At 41.1% G+C, this 21327-nt stretch overlaps 1 protein-coding gene across 1 annotated transcript; it reads left to right on the forward strand.

Annotated features, from left to right (window-relative positions):
* The first annotated feature begins 1595 nt into the window (after positions 1 to 1595).
* On the forward strand, positions 1596 to 20979 carry KCNG4 (potassium voltage-gated channel modifier subfamily G member 4). Its single transcript, XM_057401911.1, has 3 exons — positions 1596 to 2194; positions 3056 to 3855; positions 19696 to 20979. The coding sequence occupies exons 2-3, from the start codon at positions 3106 to 3108 to the stop codon at positions 20479 to 20481; spliced, it is 1536 nt and encodes a 511-aa protein (XP_057257894.1). The 5' UTR covers positions 1596 to 2194; positions 3056 to 3105; the 3' UTR covers positions 20482 to 20979.
* The last annotated feature ends 348 nt before the right edge of the window (positions 20980 to 21327 follow it).

The raw sequence follows: 21327 nt of genomic DNA on the forward strand, positions 1-21327 counted from the left end.
GAGTTTGAATGTTCAAGCCCTTCAGAGCTGGGTTCAGGGCCTGGCTTGCTCAGGCACCAAATAAAGTATTTTTCTTTTTGGTGCCTTCCTGTCCCCTTAATAAAATTCAGATAAAAATGTTTCTATGCATTCTCTGTCTCATTTATGAAGACAGATGACTCTTATGGACTGACTGACAGATACTTGTAAGCTTCTAGCTGGCAATGAGGTCCTGATCTAGCTACAGATACAGCTGCAGATCCCAATAAAGCAAATACTGGAGTATGCAGTACTGCAAGGGAAGTCCTTTAAAATAGATGTATTTCCTGAATATGAATTAATAAATAGCACTCAAGTTACTTATGTACAATATTTACTCATCGTTTTGGATTTATTCATCTTCTTGTCAGCTGCTTTCAGAACATTTACCACCACCACACAAGGGCTTTGCAAGGTGAGAAGGAAATGCTAATTAGTTTTATCCTTTTGTGTAACAATCCACCCAAAGTTAATTAGAATAGGTTTGCTTTTGCTTTGCAAAAATAATCCATAACAAAGACTGATAGGCAGAGCAAACCGCATCTTGCACAAAGGTGGTAGGATTTAAGTGATTCTGAGCTATGCTCCCAGAACTCAGTTGCCTTCAGGCATCCGCCTGGTCTTTCTGTGTGGATGCAATAATTAGGACTTGAGTGAAACCCCCAGTGGAGAAGCCTGATAAGACGTTAATCTTCAGGGCACCACGTGGACCAAGAGAGATGTGCCTAAAAGTCCAATTAGAAAAGACTTCCCGTCCTAGGCTGTGCCACAGCATTGCTCAGCCCTGATAAACGCCCATAGCATCTGCTTCCGAGGAGCATCAGTTCAGCAGTGCCCGAGACCCATACACATTACAAGGGTAAGTAGCCCAGTGAAAGTAAATGGCATCACTGCATCCTGTACCCACTGTCCAAAGGGTAGAAAAGCAGCTCTGTGATCCAAGCTCATAACACTTATCCATGCGACCTTCATACTCAGAGTGGGATATGGAAATCCTACAGATTCACACACCCCTCTAGTTATAGCAGCTTCAGTGTTTTCAGCCACGCTGGATACAGACATAAGCTATAGCATTCAGCATTTCTCACTGCATTTGGAAGTACCGCAGAAGGTACTTGTCAATGTGATCTAACTGTAGTTCCTTGAACCCTCTGACTGAGGCCAAGCAAGAAGAATACAGGTCAAATCCACATTACCCCAACTTGAGACTGAGGCACCTACTGGCAGTACAGAACCTAAAAGCATCACAGCAAGCTCACTCCGCTACAGCCATGTATGAGAAAAGTGAGAAAAGGATTATGTTTGATTTTCCGTCATCTATAAAGAAACATGACAGTTCTTGGCTATTGGAAAAGCACTGCAGATCTGGAAAAAGAGCACTTAGCACCTCTTCTTTGCAAGCCAGAGACCCTTTCTTTCACGGGAGGAAACCACTTCCCTAATAGCCAAAGGAATGCGGAGGCCCAGCATCCCTAGACCCAACAAACTATCCACTCAGTCTAGGGTTATTTAAGAGCAAATGCCAGTTTCAGGAGGGACACAGGACATGGAAGCTGCTCCTAAGGAATTTGACTGGTGTCTCCAAAGCAAGCAACTCTGGAATGACTACAATGGAAGGAGTTAAAAGATACTGAAATTTCTTATTAAGTACGTTTGCCAGAATTTACTTATCATTAAAACTGATTAGTCGGAGACTGTCCTTGTACTCCATGTACTTACCCAGTTGCTGCCTGCTGCCTGCTGAATAGACGGAGGGATGCTGGAGAGATTATTTCTAAGCCCTTCCCCCTTCCCTCTCCCCTCCTCTTTCAGGACCACATTGACAGTCCCAAGGGAAACAGAGGATAGACAGGGAGAGGGCAGGATCCACCAGCTCTCACTCAGCATATTTCACCAGGGCACTCCAGGAGTCCAGAAGAGGAGCTGCCACTTCAGACACGGTCTCTTCTGCAAAGGATCTATCAGTACAACATATGGTACATGAACTCATACAAATATTTTTCCCTTGCAGGAAGAAGAGAAAGAGGAAAGAGGCTGCGATCTCCACAGTGCTATAGTGATTTTTCATGCAATCCATACTGTAAAGCATCCCTAGGTCTTTCTGCTGGTCAGCTTGTGGCATGTGGACTTCACCTGCGGGGAAGATAGGTACCAGGCAGCAGCCCGGGGCACGGTGGTGAGTAACTTTGGGAAGTTTCTTTGCAGTTTTTGCAGTTCACTGATTTGGGGGTAATAAATGCCTTTGAATCTTCAGGGATTATGAACAAAAGCAGAGATTTGCTCCTGAAAGGGGGAAGTGAAAGGGGAGGCATCTTTCAATTGCTTTTCCCTTTTGACTGATGAAGTACATTGCTTTCTGTCTGTGTAATAAAGTTTTCTCCGGGGTGGGCAAACGTTCCTTAGATCTTCTCAGCCATTTGTGGTGACACGAGACCAGGTTGAAAGGAATAGTCATGATTTATACAGCACTTTACCTCTTAAGGCATATTAAAAACATCTACTAGCTAATCCTTGCAATACCCCCGAGAGGCAGGCAAAACAGGCGTGCAGCGAAAGGAAGAAGAATTGCAATCTGAGCATTCAAGTCAAAGCAATTAGGAACTTTGTATCCAGCTGATAACAGATAATTGACCGCTCTAATAACTATTAAGCAGCTTAGTTGAGTTAGCGTGTATTTAAGGGTTCATAGGAATAAGAAAGCAAAGCGACAACCCCTGGAAAACACATTGATCTAACACTGACCGAGATCTGCTCGGAAAAGAAACCGACCTGATCACATCTAGAGTCACAGGAATCCAGTCCTTTGCGATAACTCTGAACGAGGCTTTAGCTCTCCTCCGTGCCTGTGTGTTGCCAGACAACCAATGAGGCTGCAAAGCACATTTCATTCACAGGCTGCAGATTTAGGAAGAAGCACAGAGGTGACTTTCACTTACTAAACAGGCACTCGTTAATTTTGTGATTTAGCCTGGAACATGTTTTCTCTTGCAATAACCTCTGCTGTTTTCTTCTCCTTCTTATGTCTTTTGGCTGACAGATAACCCTGCTCTGATGCCGTTTCGGATGTCCCAGTGAGAACTCTTAGACATGCCTATTCTCTCCAAAGGCAGTGACCAAGACTATAGTAACATTAGCTACACTTCTTGTAATTCCTTGAGTCACTTCTTCCCTGTCTCTGTTGAAACCCCTCCTGTCAAAGGGGTCCATTACCAAAGAGCCAGGAGGATTTACCACCCTGAACATGTCTCTGCAGTCGATCTGAAGACAGAGATTATGATAAATGTTGGAGGCATCAAATACCTGCTACCTTGGAGCACTTTAGATGAATTTCCCCTGACCAGACTGAGCAAACTTAAGTTTTGCAGCAGCTATGAAGAAATAATCCAGCTGTGTGACGATTACGATGAAGACACTCATGAGTTCTTCTTTGACAGGAACCCCAATGCTTTCGGGATGATCGTCAGCTTTCTAGCAGCAGGGAAGCTGATGCTTTTAAGAGACATGTGTGCCTTGTCTTTCCAGGAGGAGCTGAGATACTGGGGGATTGAGGAATCCAACCTGGAGAACTGCTGCTTCCGAAAACTATTTCAAAAACTGCAGGAGTTGGCCGAGGTACGCAAAGAAGAGGAACTTCGGAAGAGCAAAGAAGCTACATGTGTCTTGGATGAGAAAACCAAATTTGGACAGTTTATGAACAGACTCAGAGATATGGTAGAAAATCCCCAGTCAGGACTCCCAGGGAAAGTCTTTGCTTGTCTCTCCATTCTGTTTGTGGCCACCACAGCTGTAAGCCTTTGTGTTAGCACAATGCCAGATTTAAGAGCTGAAGAAGACAGGGTAAGTAAGTCCTTTTTACCTGGTCTAACTACAGAATTAAAAGAAATCTGTCTGCCTTGGTAGGCATACATCATTAAAAAAAGATACAGAAAATCAGAAACTATGAGGTTCAAAACTGTTGCTAGTAATGACATGGTCTATAACGGAAAATGCAACAATGGTTTAAATGAGTTCTATCATCTTTAAAATTATATTCAATTAAGAATAATGTGAACAAAGTATGTCACTAACTTTTGGACAGACTACTTATTGCAGCTCCCTGGTACAGCACTGATTTTCCTTCTTAAGAAGTTGTTGCAGGGGTAGCTTATATTAACTCGTTAGCACTTAGACTCTCAGACTGACATTGTGGAGTTTTCTCTTCAACATACTTTACTTTCTAATTAGAAGCAATCTCTCTTTGGGCACATCAGCTGAAGAAATATTTTCCTCTGGCAACTTTCAAAAGAGCTGGGTATCTTCCCTTATGACAAAGCAGTCAAATCTTTAAAGAAGAATAAATATTCGTTGATTTTTATAGTGTTATAATGTTACATTTTAATAGCTGCATAAAGATTAAAGGACGAGAGACAGATTAAGCATTTTTGCAGTTACTGGTACCTAAAAGCTGTCCCTCCAAAAATCATAATTCTGTGCTAATAGAATTCTGTATTTGCTCACATATATAGGTACATATTGTGAGAGTAATGCCAAATACTACCTGAACTGCTAACTGCATTTCAAACATTTTCAAGTAAGTCATCCACACTAATTCAGGGCAAACCAATCAAGCCTGTATCATACATGAAGAATTCTCTATAACCTGCTGTGATTTTTTCAGCATCTTAAGTATTTGTTATTTTAATAATAAAACAGAGGAAGTAAAAATCCAAACTTGTTTCAGATGTAGTAATGTTCAAATTCATCAAATAACCTTGACTAATCTCTTTAATGAATCCTGAACTTCATTTGAAAACTGCCCTTCCAAAAGTGCTGAGAAAATCCAGGTCAAATAAACTCTCTGTCCCAACCACTGCTGTAAGATAAGATACTCCTCAGAGTATCACATATCGATGAATAAAGTCATTTTTATATTTATAGCCCAACATGGCATGCACAATACAAAAACTTGTGTATATTTTATTGTTCCAGCATTAAATCAAAGCAGCACAGTCATGGTGAAGAGAAGTTATAATATTTGGTGTCTTTGAATGGAACTAAGGACTGCACAGAAGGCTGAAATTTAAGATCATTCCCTGTCCCATTTAAACCCTTGAATATTAACTTACATTTGCATGGGAAGACTATTACCTTTCAGTAACAAGTCTGGTGCTGTTGCAGACTTCCACAGCTATTACTTTTGGCAGGAAAAACTGTAACACTGTTCCAGTGCTTCTTCCAAGGAAGTGCTTTAAATATAGAACATCCTTCTTACAGCTAGATGTAAAAACATTACAAACTCTGCTCTACCAAGAGCTTCCTACTAACTTTGTTAATGGAAGTAGCCCAATGCATTTTATCTTCACTTCCCAGCCACTGCACAAAAAGCTTTTATAAATACTTTTCATGTAAGAGAACAAGCACATAATGTTTCAGTGCTTAGCTAAATGTAATATGTTGTATGTTTTAAAAATAGCTATATGTTAGAAAGGGAAGCATGTTGAGGGTTGTATATCTCGTAGCTACAGTTTAGCTGCTGTTCCCGGACTTCCTACAACACACAGATATTAACACTTCCAGTTCTGCATATAGATCTTATGACTTTAAAAAGCAAGCTCAAAAGATGGAATGTTTAAAGTGCGAAGGAGAGGATGAAGGATGAACTTGAGCAAAGAACCACATTTACCCAAATACTTGGAAGCATTACTTCATTTACACTTGCAGCACCAGCCTAATGCACTGTGCCCCAAAAGCATAAAACAAAGCAGTAAAAGTCCTAGCATTTGAATAATTTCAAATTATGCCAGAGAAAACATAGGGGAATATACAAGACAAAACACCCATGCTTTGTGGAAAAGCAGGAAATATGAACTGCTAAGTAGTAATTTTTCCATCCCTACGGATGAAAAAAAGTCTAAATTTCCATCCCTAAATTCTTAGCAACACCTAAAATTTTCTTATTGATGTCACAAAAGAGCATTTTAGCTAGAACTGGGCAAAAAAACTCAGGGAACTTAATTGACTAAACCCACTACTGCTTGTTTGTGGCTGAGTCATACCCAGGCAGACTGCAACTCTACATTGATTTGTAACTCAGAATCGGTCACTGGACAACTCTGAAAGTGATTCTAAGATGGGGCCACATTTGCCAGCAACCTGGGACAGGCATGCAGAACCTGAAATTCTGGCTTTTGAGGCTGAACATAAAGATCTCACATTATCTGTTTGCTCAGCAAGAGAAAACAGCCAAATTCCTTCAACAAAGTTTCTGAACAACCTGTAATTCCACACCTGAATTCAGACATGTGTGAAAGATGCGCTTATCCTGAGGTTTAGCCATTTTTGAGTTAAACCTTGGCAAAAACTCTATAGTAAATGTGCTTACAAGCACTGCAAGGGTCTGTTTTCCAACGTCACTAACATGAAAATTGAATTTATTCATTCTGAAATACAAATTAAAAAAGGCTTTACCTCTGCTGCAAATGCACCACTCTAGGGTCCTTTTCCTCATCATCACAGCCACATTAAGAGTGAGAACTGTCTGGAGGGCAGCTCAAGGAGGAGGATCAGAGACAGAAAAACAAAGGAAAAATAATACAAGGTGACTTCCACTTCACTCAGAGGCTCGGCTGATCCCACCCTGCAGGCACAGGAAATCACTTGTTCTTTTAGCAGTTGCTAAACCAGGTCTGCTTAGAAGGGTGAATAGCTGCCTGGGCAGGCGGAAGAGCAAACAGGAGTCACCATCCGAGGGAAAGGGAGAACTCCAGTCTCCGGGAGACGGAGGGATGGCAACAAGCCAAGGCAAGAGCATCCGCATCAGGGAAGCCCAATCACCCTAGCAACCAGAGGGGAGGGAAGGAGCCACCTCCATGGGCAGCAGACAAGGGAGGGGAGGGATAGCTTAAAGACAGGAATGCAGCTGAAAGTAAAATAAAGACCGAGTTATTATAATCGGTACCGTGCACATGCTCTAGAACACGTCAAATGACATTTAGGAACCTCCTCATTAGAGATATGAAAGAAAAACACAGACAGATGGGCAAACAGCCCTGTAATTACATGTGACATCAGCACCTGCTATGAATCCTAACCCAGAGCAAACAGACCTGGGGCAAAGGTAGCCAAAAGTTCAGGAAAATATTAGAGTGGTAAATGTGTATCTCTGGTGATGGCAAGTTTATGTGTGTGACCATGGAACAGATATACAAAAGGATTTATCATATATGATGCTAAGGAAAGAGGACACAGTAGTTAAATTATGTTATTTGGGCATAAAACAACTGGAATGTCACATCCCCCAATGGCAATTCATCCTTATCCAGGATATTTGCATCTGCTCTTTATGGAGACCAAAATGTCTTCAGTAAGGAAGTAAATATAGTATCACCAAGATACAGCAATCAAGGCATGTGTGTATGCAGATATAAAGAGAAAGGCATATTTGGAGGTGAGAAACTTTATTATTGATCTGAATGGGCAGCCTGAGAGAACTACAAATCTGAATCAGAAGCCATGCATATAGGATAAGAAAGCTGAAGTAACAAAATCTACTGGCATTTCCCTCAAAGGAATTAAGATCATCCCACAGAGACAAGGCAAAAGCCCCATCAAAGCCTCCTGAAAGTCCCAGTCCCACATACGAGTTACAGTCAGGATCCAAGAGGTGTAATTGAAATAGTCACTGCTCAGCCCAGTGGAAGAAACATCATTAAAACAGAGAACTATGGAATAAAACCACTGCAGAAGAGCTCAGACAGGGAGACTGGTTTGAAGGACTCCTGGGATTTTCCTTAGTAAGGGGCATTTCTTTTAGTAACTCCCTAAAATTGGCATCCTCTGGAGAAACAACTCAGCAGAAAGGATACAGCAAGGTCGTTTTTCAGTCGGGGAAGCAAACTAAGGCCAGGGGATGAAAGGGGAAAAAGAAACCCCAGAGAGCTCCATTCCCTGCCCCTCAGCACCGGTAACCACCAAATCTTCTCCCAGTGCAGATGTCTCCCAACAGATCACGCTGTTTAAGTGTGATTTAAGAGAAGGAAATGTCTGTTCTCTGTTCTTCCTCTCTTTTTTGGTGATCAGTGACTGGCCAGATCTTGTTACTACTCATTTTTGTATTTGCTCTTAACTGACCTTGAGAAGCCTGTAACTGCTTTACGTATTGTATGTAACCTAAAGGGCAAAACTGACATAAGCTGCAACCAGTATTGCCAGATCTAATGATCTTATCTTGAAACCTAGACCATTCATCTTGTTAAAGTTCCTATTCCTGGGGTCTTCTGATTATATGAAAATCTAATTCCATTTAAAAGCGCAAGGTTTTAGTCTCTAGTTGCACTGAGAATCCACAAAACATGATCACAGCAAAAAGAACCCAACACCTAATATATATAGAAGCATTTCAATTTTTTCATTTTACACCATTATTCTGAAGGCTTATATTTTTCACTGTTTGGTACTGAACCAGAATATTCAGCTTGCACACTAGAGGAAACTGCTGAAAAAACTCATCTTCTTTAAAAGTGGAGTAATTTTACCTTATAAGGAAAAAACAATTTGTTGGTCTTATTGTGAAGAGAAAGAAAATCTAATGCTCATTAAAAAGTGTAAGACTATAAAGGCGTATGTGTACAGGCATATCTATAAATACACTGGTATATACATATCACTTGGAACAAAACAGAGCTGGATATGCTTTGGTTTTACTGCATCTGCTCAGTACATTTTTCTGAGTTCCTATGAGGACATTTACTGCAGACACTTGACTCTCCTAAGTTATCTAGTCATCTAGTACCATTCTGATTTCTTCTAACCATGAAAGTATTGTAGCGTTTTAAAGCAGGAAATTATGCTTCACCAAAGCACATAGAAATTCTAGTCTAGTAGCAGTAGACACAGGAGAGTCCAGGTAACGTACTTGCTCTGTGGATTGAATTAGCTAAACTAATAACAATTGAAGGAAGATATGACATAAGAAGTAATGAAACAAGAGAAATCACAATATTCAGGCTTGGGACTTCGACATATACAGAAATTGTTGCCTTATGGGATCTTTTGAGGTTTGCATATCTGTTCAGTAACATCAAAAGCTTCCACCTTGAAATTGCACCACTGAGACTCTGATTTCATAGTTCCACACTGTGACTGTTTTTCAAGCTTCCACCAACAGAGTTACATATTTCAGCATTAAATCTAACATGTACAACATTGATGAAGTTCATATTACTTAAGTTTGTAATATGACTTAAGTAATGACCCCAAGTGGGGGTGGGCACTGCTGAACATCTGCATCTCAGTTTATCCTCACTCCACAGAAAACAATTTTCTTGAGGAAGTCTGGAGCACATGGATTCTGCACAGCTTTCAAGGCTGGCTCTGCCAGTGCGTAGTCCAATGTCCAGGAAGCACAATTAGATGTTATTAGTTTGCCTTATCTTCATCCAGTTTTGGCTGTATCCCAAGAGCACTAAGTCTCCCGGCTTTGCATGCTATCCTGGGGGGACACCCAGCTGTTCCAGCTGCTCTGCAGCTGGAGGTCGATCCACAGTTATTCAGTGTGGCAGCACACATGTTCCTTGCTGGGAGTCAGGCTGTTCTTACCCTTTTGCCACTTTCAGTTTTGTGATGCTTATAATAGAAAAATACTCTGTTAGCTTTCCTCATGACTTATCTCAAGGGGCTCAGCACAGATGATTACTTAATAAATGCCTTCCTTAAGATGGGTATTTCCTCTGAGGGAGGCACTTTATCTTTGGAAAACGTTATCTGAAATCAATGCACCCTCCAAGTTTGTAGCAATAATGCAACAAGTATTAAAAATAACTAACCACCAAATTTGTGCTTTAGAAATTCCTCCTTGAATGCGATGGGAATCTTTGAGGACTCTTCTCCCTTCTGCTGCAGTCAAACTCACAATGCAGTATTCTAATTCCGAGCAAACCTAATTGCTAATTTCTTTGCAGCATCAGGGCTATGCACTACATATGCTGTGTGTATTCCCACAGCACCAGCACCTCCTATTAGCACGACCCTTTTCCCTTATACCAGATTCAACCATATTTGGGACCCCATGGTACACCGTGTGCTACACAGGTACAACAACAAGTAGTTTCTGCTCCAAAGACTTTACAAAGCAATGAGTAAAGAAGCTGAGAAGAAATAGTAGCAGAGCAAAAGATCTGATCAGCAGCAAAACTGGAAACTGAAGGTCATCCTCCTAAGCCCCAGATAAATACCTTGTTATTTCAACTATATTGTTCTTCAGTTACAAAATGAACTCTGTTCAATTTCTTACTAGAAAAACAAGAAGGGAATTCTTTCACATCCCTCTCCTATCACAGATACTGTTGGATCACCTATTGGTTTAAATCAAACTCAGATTCTTCAGATTGATTCTCACAGTGTTTGCAGAATAGGGACCCGAGTTTAAAAGTTAATTGAAATACTTTATTTCAGTTACACTTCTGCCTCAGAGATAATTATGTGTTGGACACACAGATAATAATTTCCTTCTATGTTCTTTGTAATGTCCACGCTAATATAACCCCAATATTATGCTAGTTTCCTCATTTGTACTAGTTACGGTAATAGCATTCATAAGTCTAGGCTTCCTTCCCATAAAGCAAAGTGAGTGGGAGATCGTTCTGTGATCAGAATACGCAGCACTCCTTTAACAAGCCCATCGTTCTGTAAATCAGGTTACAGTCTCTTTCTCAGCAGGCTGTAAACCTTTTGATTTTATTGCACCAGTCTGTAACCATAAATCCAAGTACTGAAGCGATCCACAACTCAGGGGTTTCAAGTTCTCCCTAAACAACACTTCATTCAGCAGAGCATGGTTTAATTTTTCAAACAGCAGCAGCAATGCGGTCGCAGTGATTCAGCACTACCTGCAGCACTGCAGCCGGACCCCACGGCCCCAGGTACACAGACTGGCACAACACTTCCTCACCGAGTCATCATTTTACAGCCAAAAGGGATTTCTCTCCTGCATCTGTTCATTTCCTGCTGTGGACTGGGATAAGAACAGCCCAGAGTTAATAAGGTATATGTTGTTGCCTCTGCTCCTGCCTACCCACTCTCTAGACTTGTAGCCTCACCCTGTAAACCCACCACCTTGGATTTGTGGGCAGGCAAAAGCAAGAAGCAAAGATTGTTTTTTTCACTGTTATGTTAGCCCATGTTTTTTTTCCACAGAGAGAACTGCCCATGAGATGCTATAAACCAGGATGCACTGTACACGTATAACCTTGAGAAGCGCAAAAGGCTGGAAAACAGTACCTTGCCCAGGAAATGCCAACCTTGGGCTTAGAGAGGGAAGTTCCTGCCAGTTTTGCTCCTAAATCCTCTACATAGAGGGCTGAATGTTTCATCTCTGAGTGGGCAAAAAGGCCAGACTGCAAGAAGAGCAGTCTTGCTGAGATAAGCCTCTCTACTTAGCGTTGGGTAGCACAAGCAGGCAGAAGGCAGGTCGATCCCCATAACACAGGCTCATCCCATCTGCTGCCACTTCAGAGAACACTGGCCTCTATTCATAAACCAGTGTGTGGATCAGAGGGAGCAGGAACTGGCTGTACTTGAATGTGCCAAACAAAATCTGGACCTGCCAGGGTAGGTTTAGCAGATGTGAATTGTGACCTTGCATGAGCCAAAGAGACAGGCACACTTCTGGTGTGAACGGTGATGCTCTTGGCAGCTTACCTTTCGAATGCAGAGTGCTGAGCAGATCCAGATCCTATGTTTAAGGAAACTCTCCTCTAAGACTCCAAAAGGAGTCGAATCAAGAAGAGTCAAGCATATTACTTTATTAATTCCTTCCCTGCTTTGAGTCTTTTTAGCATGGGTAACTGAACACCAACACAGCCTTTACTCAGAATCTAAACTCAGATCCACCCTGCTGCATCTAGGGTGGATCTAGCTGGGAAGAGGTTTCAGACCCTTTCTGTCTATCACACACACATTTTATGATGAAGAGCCGGCTGGTTTCCACAAATGTACCCTGGGAATAACAGTGTTTGCATACTGTGGTTCAATCATTACTTCTAACTGGGTTCAAGGACTTAACATCAAATTGGCTTCATAAATAATATTGGTTGCCTCTCCCCTAAATATGCTGTATAAGCAAAACATATTCATATTGCTGATATACAGGTTGCTTTCCACTTTGAAGATTTGAAAATATTAATCACTAAGGGTGACATGATTCTGAAAGGATCCATATACTGATCTAGCAGAACATATCAGCAGTGTTCTACAAGCACTGGTGCAACTTTCACTGTTTAAGTAGGAAATAGATTACTTGCCACAACACTTGAAATCACTAACATTATTATGAACAGCGTTAACTGGCAAGCATAGAAAGGAGATCACAAGAAATTGCCCTATACCTCAGACCCACCCTATCAAAAGACTGCCCTTTACAAGGGCACATGGTGAAAGGACAAGGGGGAATGGCTTTAAACTAGAAGGGGGTAGAGGTTTAGAGTTGGGAAAAATTCTCCCCTGTGAGGGTGCTGAGGTGCTAGCACAGAGTGCCCAGAGAAGCTGTGGCTGCCTCATCCCTGGCAGTGTTGGATGGGGCTTGAAGCAAGCTGCTCTAGTTGAAGGTGTCGCTGCCCGTGGCAGGGGTTGGAAATGGATGAGCTCTAAGGTCCCTTCCAACCCAACCCATTCAATGATTCTATGTTTGTGTGAAATCTTAAATTATACACCATGGGAAAAAGGTTCAGATTGCTGCCGGTGAACTTCCACCTGGAGTCAGTCACAGCAAGGCAGAAAGTTGGTACCCATGCAATTCCTGTCCCACTACAGGTGCAGAATATAGGCACTTTCATTATAATGGGAACAGCAGGATATTTTCCCCCATTTTTCTCAGATTAAGAGAAACTTTGCATGCTTCCTTCTGGTATTTCCAGTTGATCCTGTTAGGGTGGTGAGGCACTGGAATGGGTTGCCGAGGGAAGTTGTGAATGCTCCATCCCTGGCAGTGTTCAAGACCAGGTTGGATGAGGCTTTGGGTGACATGGTTTAGTGTGAGGTGTCCCTGCCTTAAGGTCCTTTCCAACCCTAACTATTCTATGATTCTATAATGGTGAGGGGACCAGAGATAAAACACGACACCTTTTCTATCAGTGTGCAACACAGCTGTCAGCTGCTAACAGGCCAAGCAGACTCAGGTTCAAATGCTTAGAATCCTCAAAGGGTTTTATAAGAGAAGCACACTGAAGAGTGTGATTTGTAAAATACAGATTAACACTGGTTTGTGTTTGCTTCAGCATTTACAGAAAAACATCTTACAATGGACTAAATACCCCCTGCAAAAAGGATAGGGCTAAATCTTTGCAGTAGGAAATTAATTGGCAAATCAGGTAATGATTCAGAACAAATTTTACAGAGCATATTTTAATTATAAAGTGTCTCAGAGTGCAACCAAGTGGGACACAAATGGTCAGCACAGAGCAGACCCTGAAGGCACAAGAGTACTTTATTGGTGTTCTCATCCAGCTATCCATAGCATAATAAGTTTTTCTTGTCTAGAAAATGTAACAAAGGGAGTTGCATCTCAAAACCAAGGTGGATAGACAAGATACATATTCCAAGGGGGAAGTTCTGATTCATTCTCCCTAGGCATTGCTACAATTACTGACTCATGTAAAGATATTATTTTCCCTAGATGAGATTTATACCTCTTGTAAGATAGGTTACTGCAGCATAACTCTGAGATCTGATTTTGCTATTATCCTAGATGTCATTACACCTTAAGTAATGTTTCCTGGTAAACTAAGAAAGCACTTGGACAGAAATTCATCTTATTCACCTTGTGAGTGGCATGAATCTCAGGTTCATTTAGCTCGAATTCAGATAGCAAATAAATCTTTCTGTAGACTCACCTCTGTGGCTGAAGGCATTGGGCTAAGCAGACTCAGTACTGCTGCTCTTACATTCTACTGTGAGCCTGTTCTTTCATATCTAAAGAGAAGTTAATAGAAGTATTGGAAAATGAGCAATTTCACTGTAACTCTATAAACATTCCAGTGCATAAGAGAACACACAAAATAAGCCATGGACTTATACAGCAGAAGGCAACAATGAATTGCTCATTATCCCTGGTGATACAGAAGTTTCAAACAGCCTCTTTGCTTCTTTGAGACTGTTTATAAATTTAAGAAATCACTCAATATTTCAGGCATCAGGCTCAGTATGTATCTTTTTGCATACAAAATGTTTCCTTTGTTGCTGGGCCAAATGCTCTTTTCAGACACATGGTCAATACCAGGCATGTGGTTTTTTATTACATTTACATCACACTTCGTAGGATTTCACCTAGAGAAAAATTCTATAAATCCTGATAAATTCTTGCATTGTTCAAAAGTAAATCTGCATGATAAATAGAGTATAAAGACTTAGATACTCACTCACAGTAGCTTTTGTGATATCTGCTCTCCCATGAGAGTCAATGATTACTGATTTGTTTGAGTAATCAGTTTGAGTACTGATTAATGCTACGGTGGACTAAAACATGTCAAGGGGTTATGTTGAAAAGCCCATTTGAAATATGTTGTGGTCAGTGATAAATAAAACCTCATCTTTCGTTCGTGTTCACAGTCAACACCATACGGCTTGGAGCTTTCCCTCCACTCCACCAGGACATTCTGGGTGCAAAAATGCAGACAGGAGAAAAATTTGGTCAGTGACAAATTTGTCTCAAAGATCTGAAAATAGAAGCTGAGAATTCTGCTCTAGTTAATGGTGAGGTTATGGAAGGGAGTTGTTTGCTGTGTTTTGTGTTGGCAGGCACTGATTGCTAGAATTTCCCAAATGTGATTGTTTTGTTCAAAAAGAGGAAATATAGAAGTTGTGGCACAGAAAATGGTTTATTGGCCATTTATGCAAAAAAACCGAACAAACACAACCTTTCATGGATCACACCATTTGGGCTATAATTTGAGAAGTTGCTGAAAGTAACTAACATCTAATGGGAATTGCAACAATGGCAAATCTGAAATCTACCACTGGCATACAGGCATCCATATTTTGGCATGAACCTGGTATTTTAAAGTCAGCATGTTATTCTGCCTGCTCTATGGACAACAGTTGTTAGGGGAACATAAAGCACTCTGAGGTCTAAAAATCATCAGAAATACTGAGAGATACAGAAATTGACTTTGGTAGTTAAAATTTCTTCTTTTTCCCCTCTTATTCCAATATATGTTGCTTTTGAATAGGATGTTCAAAAGGATCAAAAATCTTCAAAGAGACTGATATTAGAGAGGGGTATTATATATAAACCACATCAGGTATATTCCATAATATATACAGATATTCCTAATATATAAAACATTCACATGCAAGCTCACTGGGTGAAATCTATCTCCCACTGTGAAATCAATGAGCACGTTCTCAATATCACAGAGTGAGGGTCTTACACTCTTTATCTAGACACTGATGACAGAGAAATAAAGACAGGCAGAGAAAGAGGCTACGAAGTTTCTGGCAGATGTTGTATATGGACTGAATAAGTCATGGTACATCTACACTATGTAATGGTGTGAGTGGCCTTTCTGCAAGTGTAGATCAGCTGCATTATTTCTAGGGCTTAAGGCAGTCACCTCCATACAAAACTACCATGCTGCATGGATAAATCAATTCCCTCTGAGAGAAATAGGGCAAAACAGACAATGTGCTAACAGGGGAGAGCTCACTGTCCTTTACATCCACAACTGTGCACCAAGGAAAACTAAAATGCACAGTAACACTCCTAAAAAGTTTGATGTGAAGGACACTCTTCTGAAAAAATGAGATATGCATTTAGGAAGCTGACTGCATGAAATTGCTTTCTTGAAGTGTATGTCATTTTTCACGGGGAATCCTGAGGCAACTGAGGATGGCAAGAATAACAACCTCCCAAGCAGTCCTTACAATGCTATACCTTGAAACTTCATGCTCATTTCAAAAGACACCTGAAATGTTGATGGTTAAAACCTACAGCAGACACCAGTTCATTTCTTGCATTTTCCAAGGAAGAAATAGCAAAACTTACATCATGATCTGAAAGCAGTGCCACCTGAAAATGTATAAAGGTAAATAAACAACAGATGTACTGGACATTCAGTCCATTAACAAAACAAAACCAACCTTGATAGCAACAATGACTAATTCCCAGACCACATCATTAGACTGACCCCAGTCTGCACTGTGCAAATAATTTACAAATCAAAGAAAGTGAACACTGCATAACACAACTGCTGATTCCAAGCAGTCTCATCAAGCCAAGTCAGCAGACTGCAAACATCAATGCATTCTAGGCATGACCATGGCAATGACTTCAAATGGAGCTATAACCTGATCCTCTAGCAGGGCCAAGGCTTCACTACCTTTGGCAATGCTTACTAAGAGATAAATTATGATCTCAATGGTCCACTGTGTAGAAAATGGAAAAATCCCCAAATGGTGCTACAGAGCTAAATCATTCTGAGAGCTAGGCAGGGAAAACATACATGTCAGGAATATGTTACCATTTTACCTGGGGGACTTCAGGTAGCCAATGACATAAACACTGCCTGAAGAAAAAGACCTGTTACTCCTGAGAATAGCAGTAATTCTATCACAACAGACACTCTGCAATGCAGAGGATAACAGCATTGGTAACAAGTTCAATTAGTAGTAGGGATATGTGTTTCCTGTGGAGTTTTTAATCAACATTTCCTGTGAGAATGGATAACACTACATGAGGAACTGCTCCTCTAAATTGCTTAGTTCCACAGACAGGCAGTCAGGAAAAACACATACAGAGGCCCTGACTTTATTCTACAGAGGATACAAAAAGCCTTTCACAAACCAAGGGTCTGCAGTGATTCCTGAATAAGACATGGCCACTGTGCCATCTCAAAAGGAAGTCCTTTCTCTGCATGGATCATCCTTCAACACAGAATCATAGAACAGTTAGGGTTGGCAAGGACCTTAAGATCATCCAGTTCCAACCACTCTGCCATGGGCAGGGACACCTCACACTAAACCATCTCACCTATGGCTCTGTCCAACCTGGCCTTGAACACTGCCAGGGATGGAGCATTCACAGCTTCCCTGGGCAACCCATTCCAGTGCCTCACCACCCTCACAGGAAAGAATTTCCTTTTTATATCCTATCTAAACTTCCCCTGTTTAAGTTTTAACCCATTACCCCTTGTCCTGTCACTACAGTCCCTAATGAAGAGTCCCTCCCCAGCATCCCTACAGGCCCCCTTCAGATACTGGAAGGCTGCTATGAGGTCTCCACGCAGCCTTCTCTTCTCCAGGCTGAACAGCCCCAACTTCCTCAGCCTGTCTCCATACAGGCGGTTCTCCAGCCCCTGATCATCCTTGTGGCCTCCTTTAGACTTGCTCCAATGGCTCCACGTCCTTTTTGTGTAAATCACTAATTCTGCTTGACCTTCTGCAGCTGTGAACACCTCAGAGATGCAAGTCACTGTTCAGCAAGAATTTAAGACTCTTTAAACTTGCTAAGCCCTCATGTACCTCAGCTGTAGCTAGAAACAGCTATTTGCCAAATATTATTTTTCAAAAATCTAAAATGAAATTACCACCTCCTACATTTGTTTTTTTCTGGAACATGCTGTGACAACCCATATTCTGAATCTGGCCTGGAATTTCAAAGGGTTGCAATACTGGTCAAGCCCTTTCTCTGGTTCCCAATTATAGCTGAGATTTCTCATCTTGACCAAACCTCAGAGCCCATACACTTCATATGCCGGTGTTTTGATAATGTGCACACAAACGTGCTTCAAAGTCAGCCAAAGTCCATGAAAGACTCTAGTTCACTTAAATTGTACCAAATAATTGCACTGATGCAGCCACTTCATGTAAACAGCTGCATACCACTGAAAATATCTTACAAGTACCTGTTTGGTGGAATTCTTCAATAAACTTACTCACAATGCTCAAAAACAAAAAAAAACAAACAGCATTAGTCCAATCACAAGACCAGATTTCTTAAGAATATATTAAGTAAGTCTCTGAACAGGTATAGGGATGTGTTTATCAATAGGATAGACAGGGTGTGTAAGGACACAGTGACACCAGTATTTAAAACAATGAGTTTCTTTACGGGTGAGGTGTCCAGCTGCTAAGCAGTAGACGCTGCTCTCATTGCTGTTTCTTATCTCTTACAAGGAGAAAAATGGTGGCAGGACCTGGTTTGCTCTTTGCCAGTTGGAATACAGTAAGCAGAAACCCCAGTCCCTGTAATCAATATGTGCATCTCTTAACTTGCTCTTTGGATGGATTCAATCTAGTGGCTGCCTATCACTAAACGACAAAGTTTCCCCAAATAATTACAAGTTCATTTGCATTTGCCCCCTCATTTCCCTGGAATAGGCCAAAGGAAGTTTTCTTTTTTTAAGTGTAGCTCAGGAAAACAATGAATGCGAGTTCAAGGTAGTTCAATTAAAGCAATTCCTTCAGTAATAGAACCAAGGAAATGCTTCCTGTAGTGTGTGGCCTCAAAACTGGAAGAGAAGACTTCAATGCAAGTTTCAGCTACTAGGTGGATATTTATTTTCCTTTAGAATAAAACATTTTCATGTACATAAAGAAACAAAATTTATATATGGCACTACTGAGCCAAAGATCCAAAAGACTCAATAAGTATCTCTGAACAACATTTAACTGCACCAGTGCACACAGCATTTGTGAAAGCACCATGCATCAAACAGCACCAGAAGTCTACAGAGACATTCAAACATTAATCTTTCAAAGAGAAGCTGATTTTTGTACAGGCTTATAAACCAGTCAAGTTTAAATCAATTTCCCTTTGAGAGCAGAAAGTGAGACTTATTTGGGACTTACAAGCTGCATGCCACGACTTTATACAAAGATAAGTTTCATTCATTTAGATTGGAAGAAGCAACGTAATAAGAATAGAAGCTCAACACATCCCAGCAGTGTGTGCTGACAGTCCAGAAAGCCAACTGTGTCCTGGGCAGCAACAAAAGGAGCGTGAGCAGCATGTTGAGGGATGGGATTCTCTCCCTCTACCTTACTCTGGGGATACAAGCCCTGCAATCCTACATCCAGCTCTGGGGCAACAATATAAGAAGGACATGGAGCTGTTGGAGTGAGTCCAGAGGAGGCCACAGATGTGAGGGCTGGAGCAGCTCTGCTCTGGAGCCAGGCTGAGAGAGCTGGGCTGGTTCAGCCTGGAGAAGAGAAGGCTCCAGGGAGACCTTAGAGCAGCTCCAGTGCCTAAAGGGGCCAACAAGAAACCCGAAGAGGGGCTTTTGACAAGGGTCTGTAGGGACAGGACAAGGGGAATGTCTTTAACCCGCCAGATATTAGAAGGAAATTCTTTGCCATCCCTGGCAGTGTTCAAGGCCAGGTTGGACAGGGCTTGAAGCAACCTGGTCTAGTGGAAGGTGTCTGTGCCAGTGGTACAGGGCTGGAACTGGCTGAGCTTTAAGGTCACTTCCAACCCTATGATTCTACAAAAAATAAGCAAGTAGATATATCCATTCATTCAGGTATTTCATGTGCTCATTATTGTCCACACAACACTGAAAAATGACCATCATAAAACTACCTGCTAGGGATTTGTCTGTTTCTGATACCAGTGACTCAAACAAGTACATATTGCTTCTTCCTTAGTATTTTTGGATGCTGGTTCACAGACTGTTCTTTTATTTAATTCTCTTTTTGTTTTTGTGTCAGGGTGAGTGTTCCCAGAAGTGCTATTACATCTTCGTCATAGAGACCATCTGTGTGGCTTGGTTTTCCCTCGAGTTCTGCCTCCGATTCATTCAGGCAAGGAGCAAATGTCAGTTCTTCAAAGGACCCCTAAATATAATTGACTTCTTGGCTATTTCACCATATTACATTTCCCTCATCTTCTCAGAGGATGACTCAAATGAGGAGGACAATAGGCCAAGCAGCAATACATATTTGGAGAAGGTTAGTTTGGTGCTACGGGTTTTACGAGCCCTGAGGATCTTATATGTAATGCACCTTGCCCGACACTCCTTGGGCTTGCAGACTTTGGGCCTCACAGTTCGGAGGTGCACACGGGAATTTGGCTTACTTTTACTCTTCTTATGTGTTGCTGTCACTCTGTTTTCTCCCTTGGTCTATCTCGCTGAGAATGAATCTGGGAAGGTGCTCGAATTTACGAGCATACCTGCTTCTTACTGGTGGGCCATCATTTCAATGACCACTGTGGGGTATGGGGATATGGTACCACGAAGTGTCCCAGGCCAGATGGTGGCTCTCAGCAGCATCCTCAGTGGAATTCTCATCATGTCTTTTCCTGCGACATCAATATTCCACACTTTCTCCCATTCCTACTCAGAGTTGAGAAAGGAACATGAACGAATGCAGTCTCGGCTAAACAGAGTAAAAAACGCCAATCACTCTGGTGAAAGTGACACCTTCAATGAGACAGATAGCTTAATCCTAGAGGATCCGGCATCACCAATTAAATACATTTACAAAGGGAACTAAGCCTGATTGTAAAGCATTCCCAAGAATAAGAGCAGAAATGTACACATCTGTATGTCAATATAATACAATAGCAAAGCAACACCACCAGTTACAACACTACTTTCTGCCAGCATATGTATAAGAAGTACTCAAGCCAACACATCTAGCTCCAACGCATCATTATGGAGCTGGAGGTTTTGAGAATGTCAAAAGTCAGAGTCTATTCAATAATAAGTATTCATTCTTCTCTATAACTAATAATAAACTCTGCCAGTCATGTATCTTGGTGAATACGTAATATTGAATGAGTAACAAACAAAACAGCTTCTGTCGGCACAAATACACTTACTGTTTTATTTGCCTTTGAGCTTCTAATGTTCATGCAATTAACATATTGAGCCAAGCACTAGAAAGCATTCTTTCAGGGCTACGCACCAGTGGTGTTTGTACAATGCTCATTCACCAAGCATACAGAAGAAGCCTCAATACAAAAATGAATTCTGTACCTAAAGCCACTAACAAGCTTAAAGTAAAAGCACTGTATGTGGAAGCTTTCAAAGTTTGCCTGTAGCCAGACTATCAACCTACTAGTAACAAATTGCACTGTTATTGTATGAAATACATAGTGTCTGCAAGAGAATTTGCTTGAAGTGTAGTTGCGGCATTCAAACTGTGAATGTTTCATACTAGAAAGCAAAAGTTTCCAAACTTTTTTTCACATACTAATTTAAAATAATAATAAGGAATAAAAATAACAAGGAATAAAAAAAAAAAAAAAAAGCTTATTGACCATATTGAAAAGAGTTGGTGTTATCTTTTTTACTGAATGGTGAATGGCTTCTCTGGAAGAAAGATAAAAGAGAATGA

This window comes from Pezoporus wallicus, unplaced genomic scaffold (genome assembly GCF_028554395.1).
Source record: "Pezoporus wallicus isolate ANWC-B61680 ecotype Strahan unplaced genomic scaffold, APGP_CSIRO_Pwel_v1 contig_7835, whole genome shotgun sequence".
Classification (NCBI taxonomy): Eukaryota; Metazoa; Chordata; class Aves; order Psittaciformes; family Psittacidae; genus Pezoporus; species Pezoporus wallicus.

Bases quoted from the DNA above. Each gene is read 5' to 3' on its own strand.
- KCNG4 (XM_057401911.1), top strand. From the start codon at position 3,106: ATGCCTATTCTCTCCAAAGGCAGTGACCAAGACTATAGTAACATTAGC. The intron at 3,856-19,695 runs GTAAGTAAGTCC...TTTTTGTGTCAG, and splicing joins TAAGAGCTGAAGAAGACAGG to GGTGAGTGTTCCCAGAAGTG.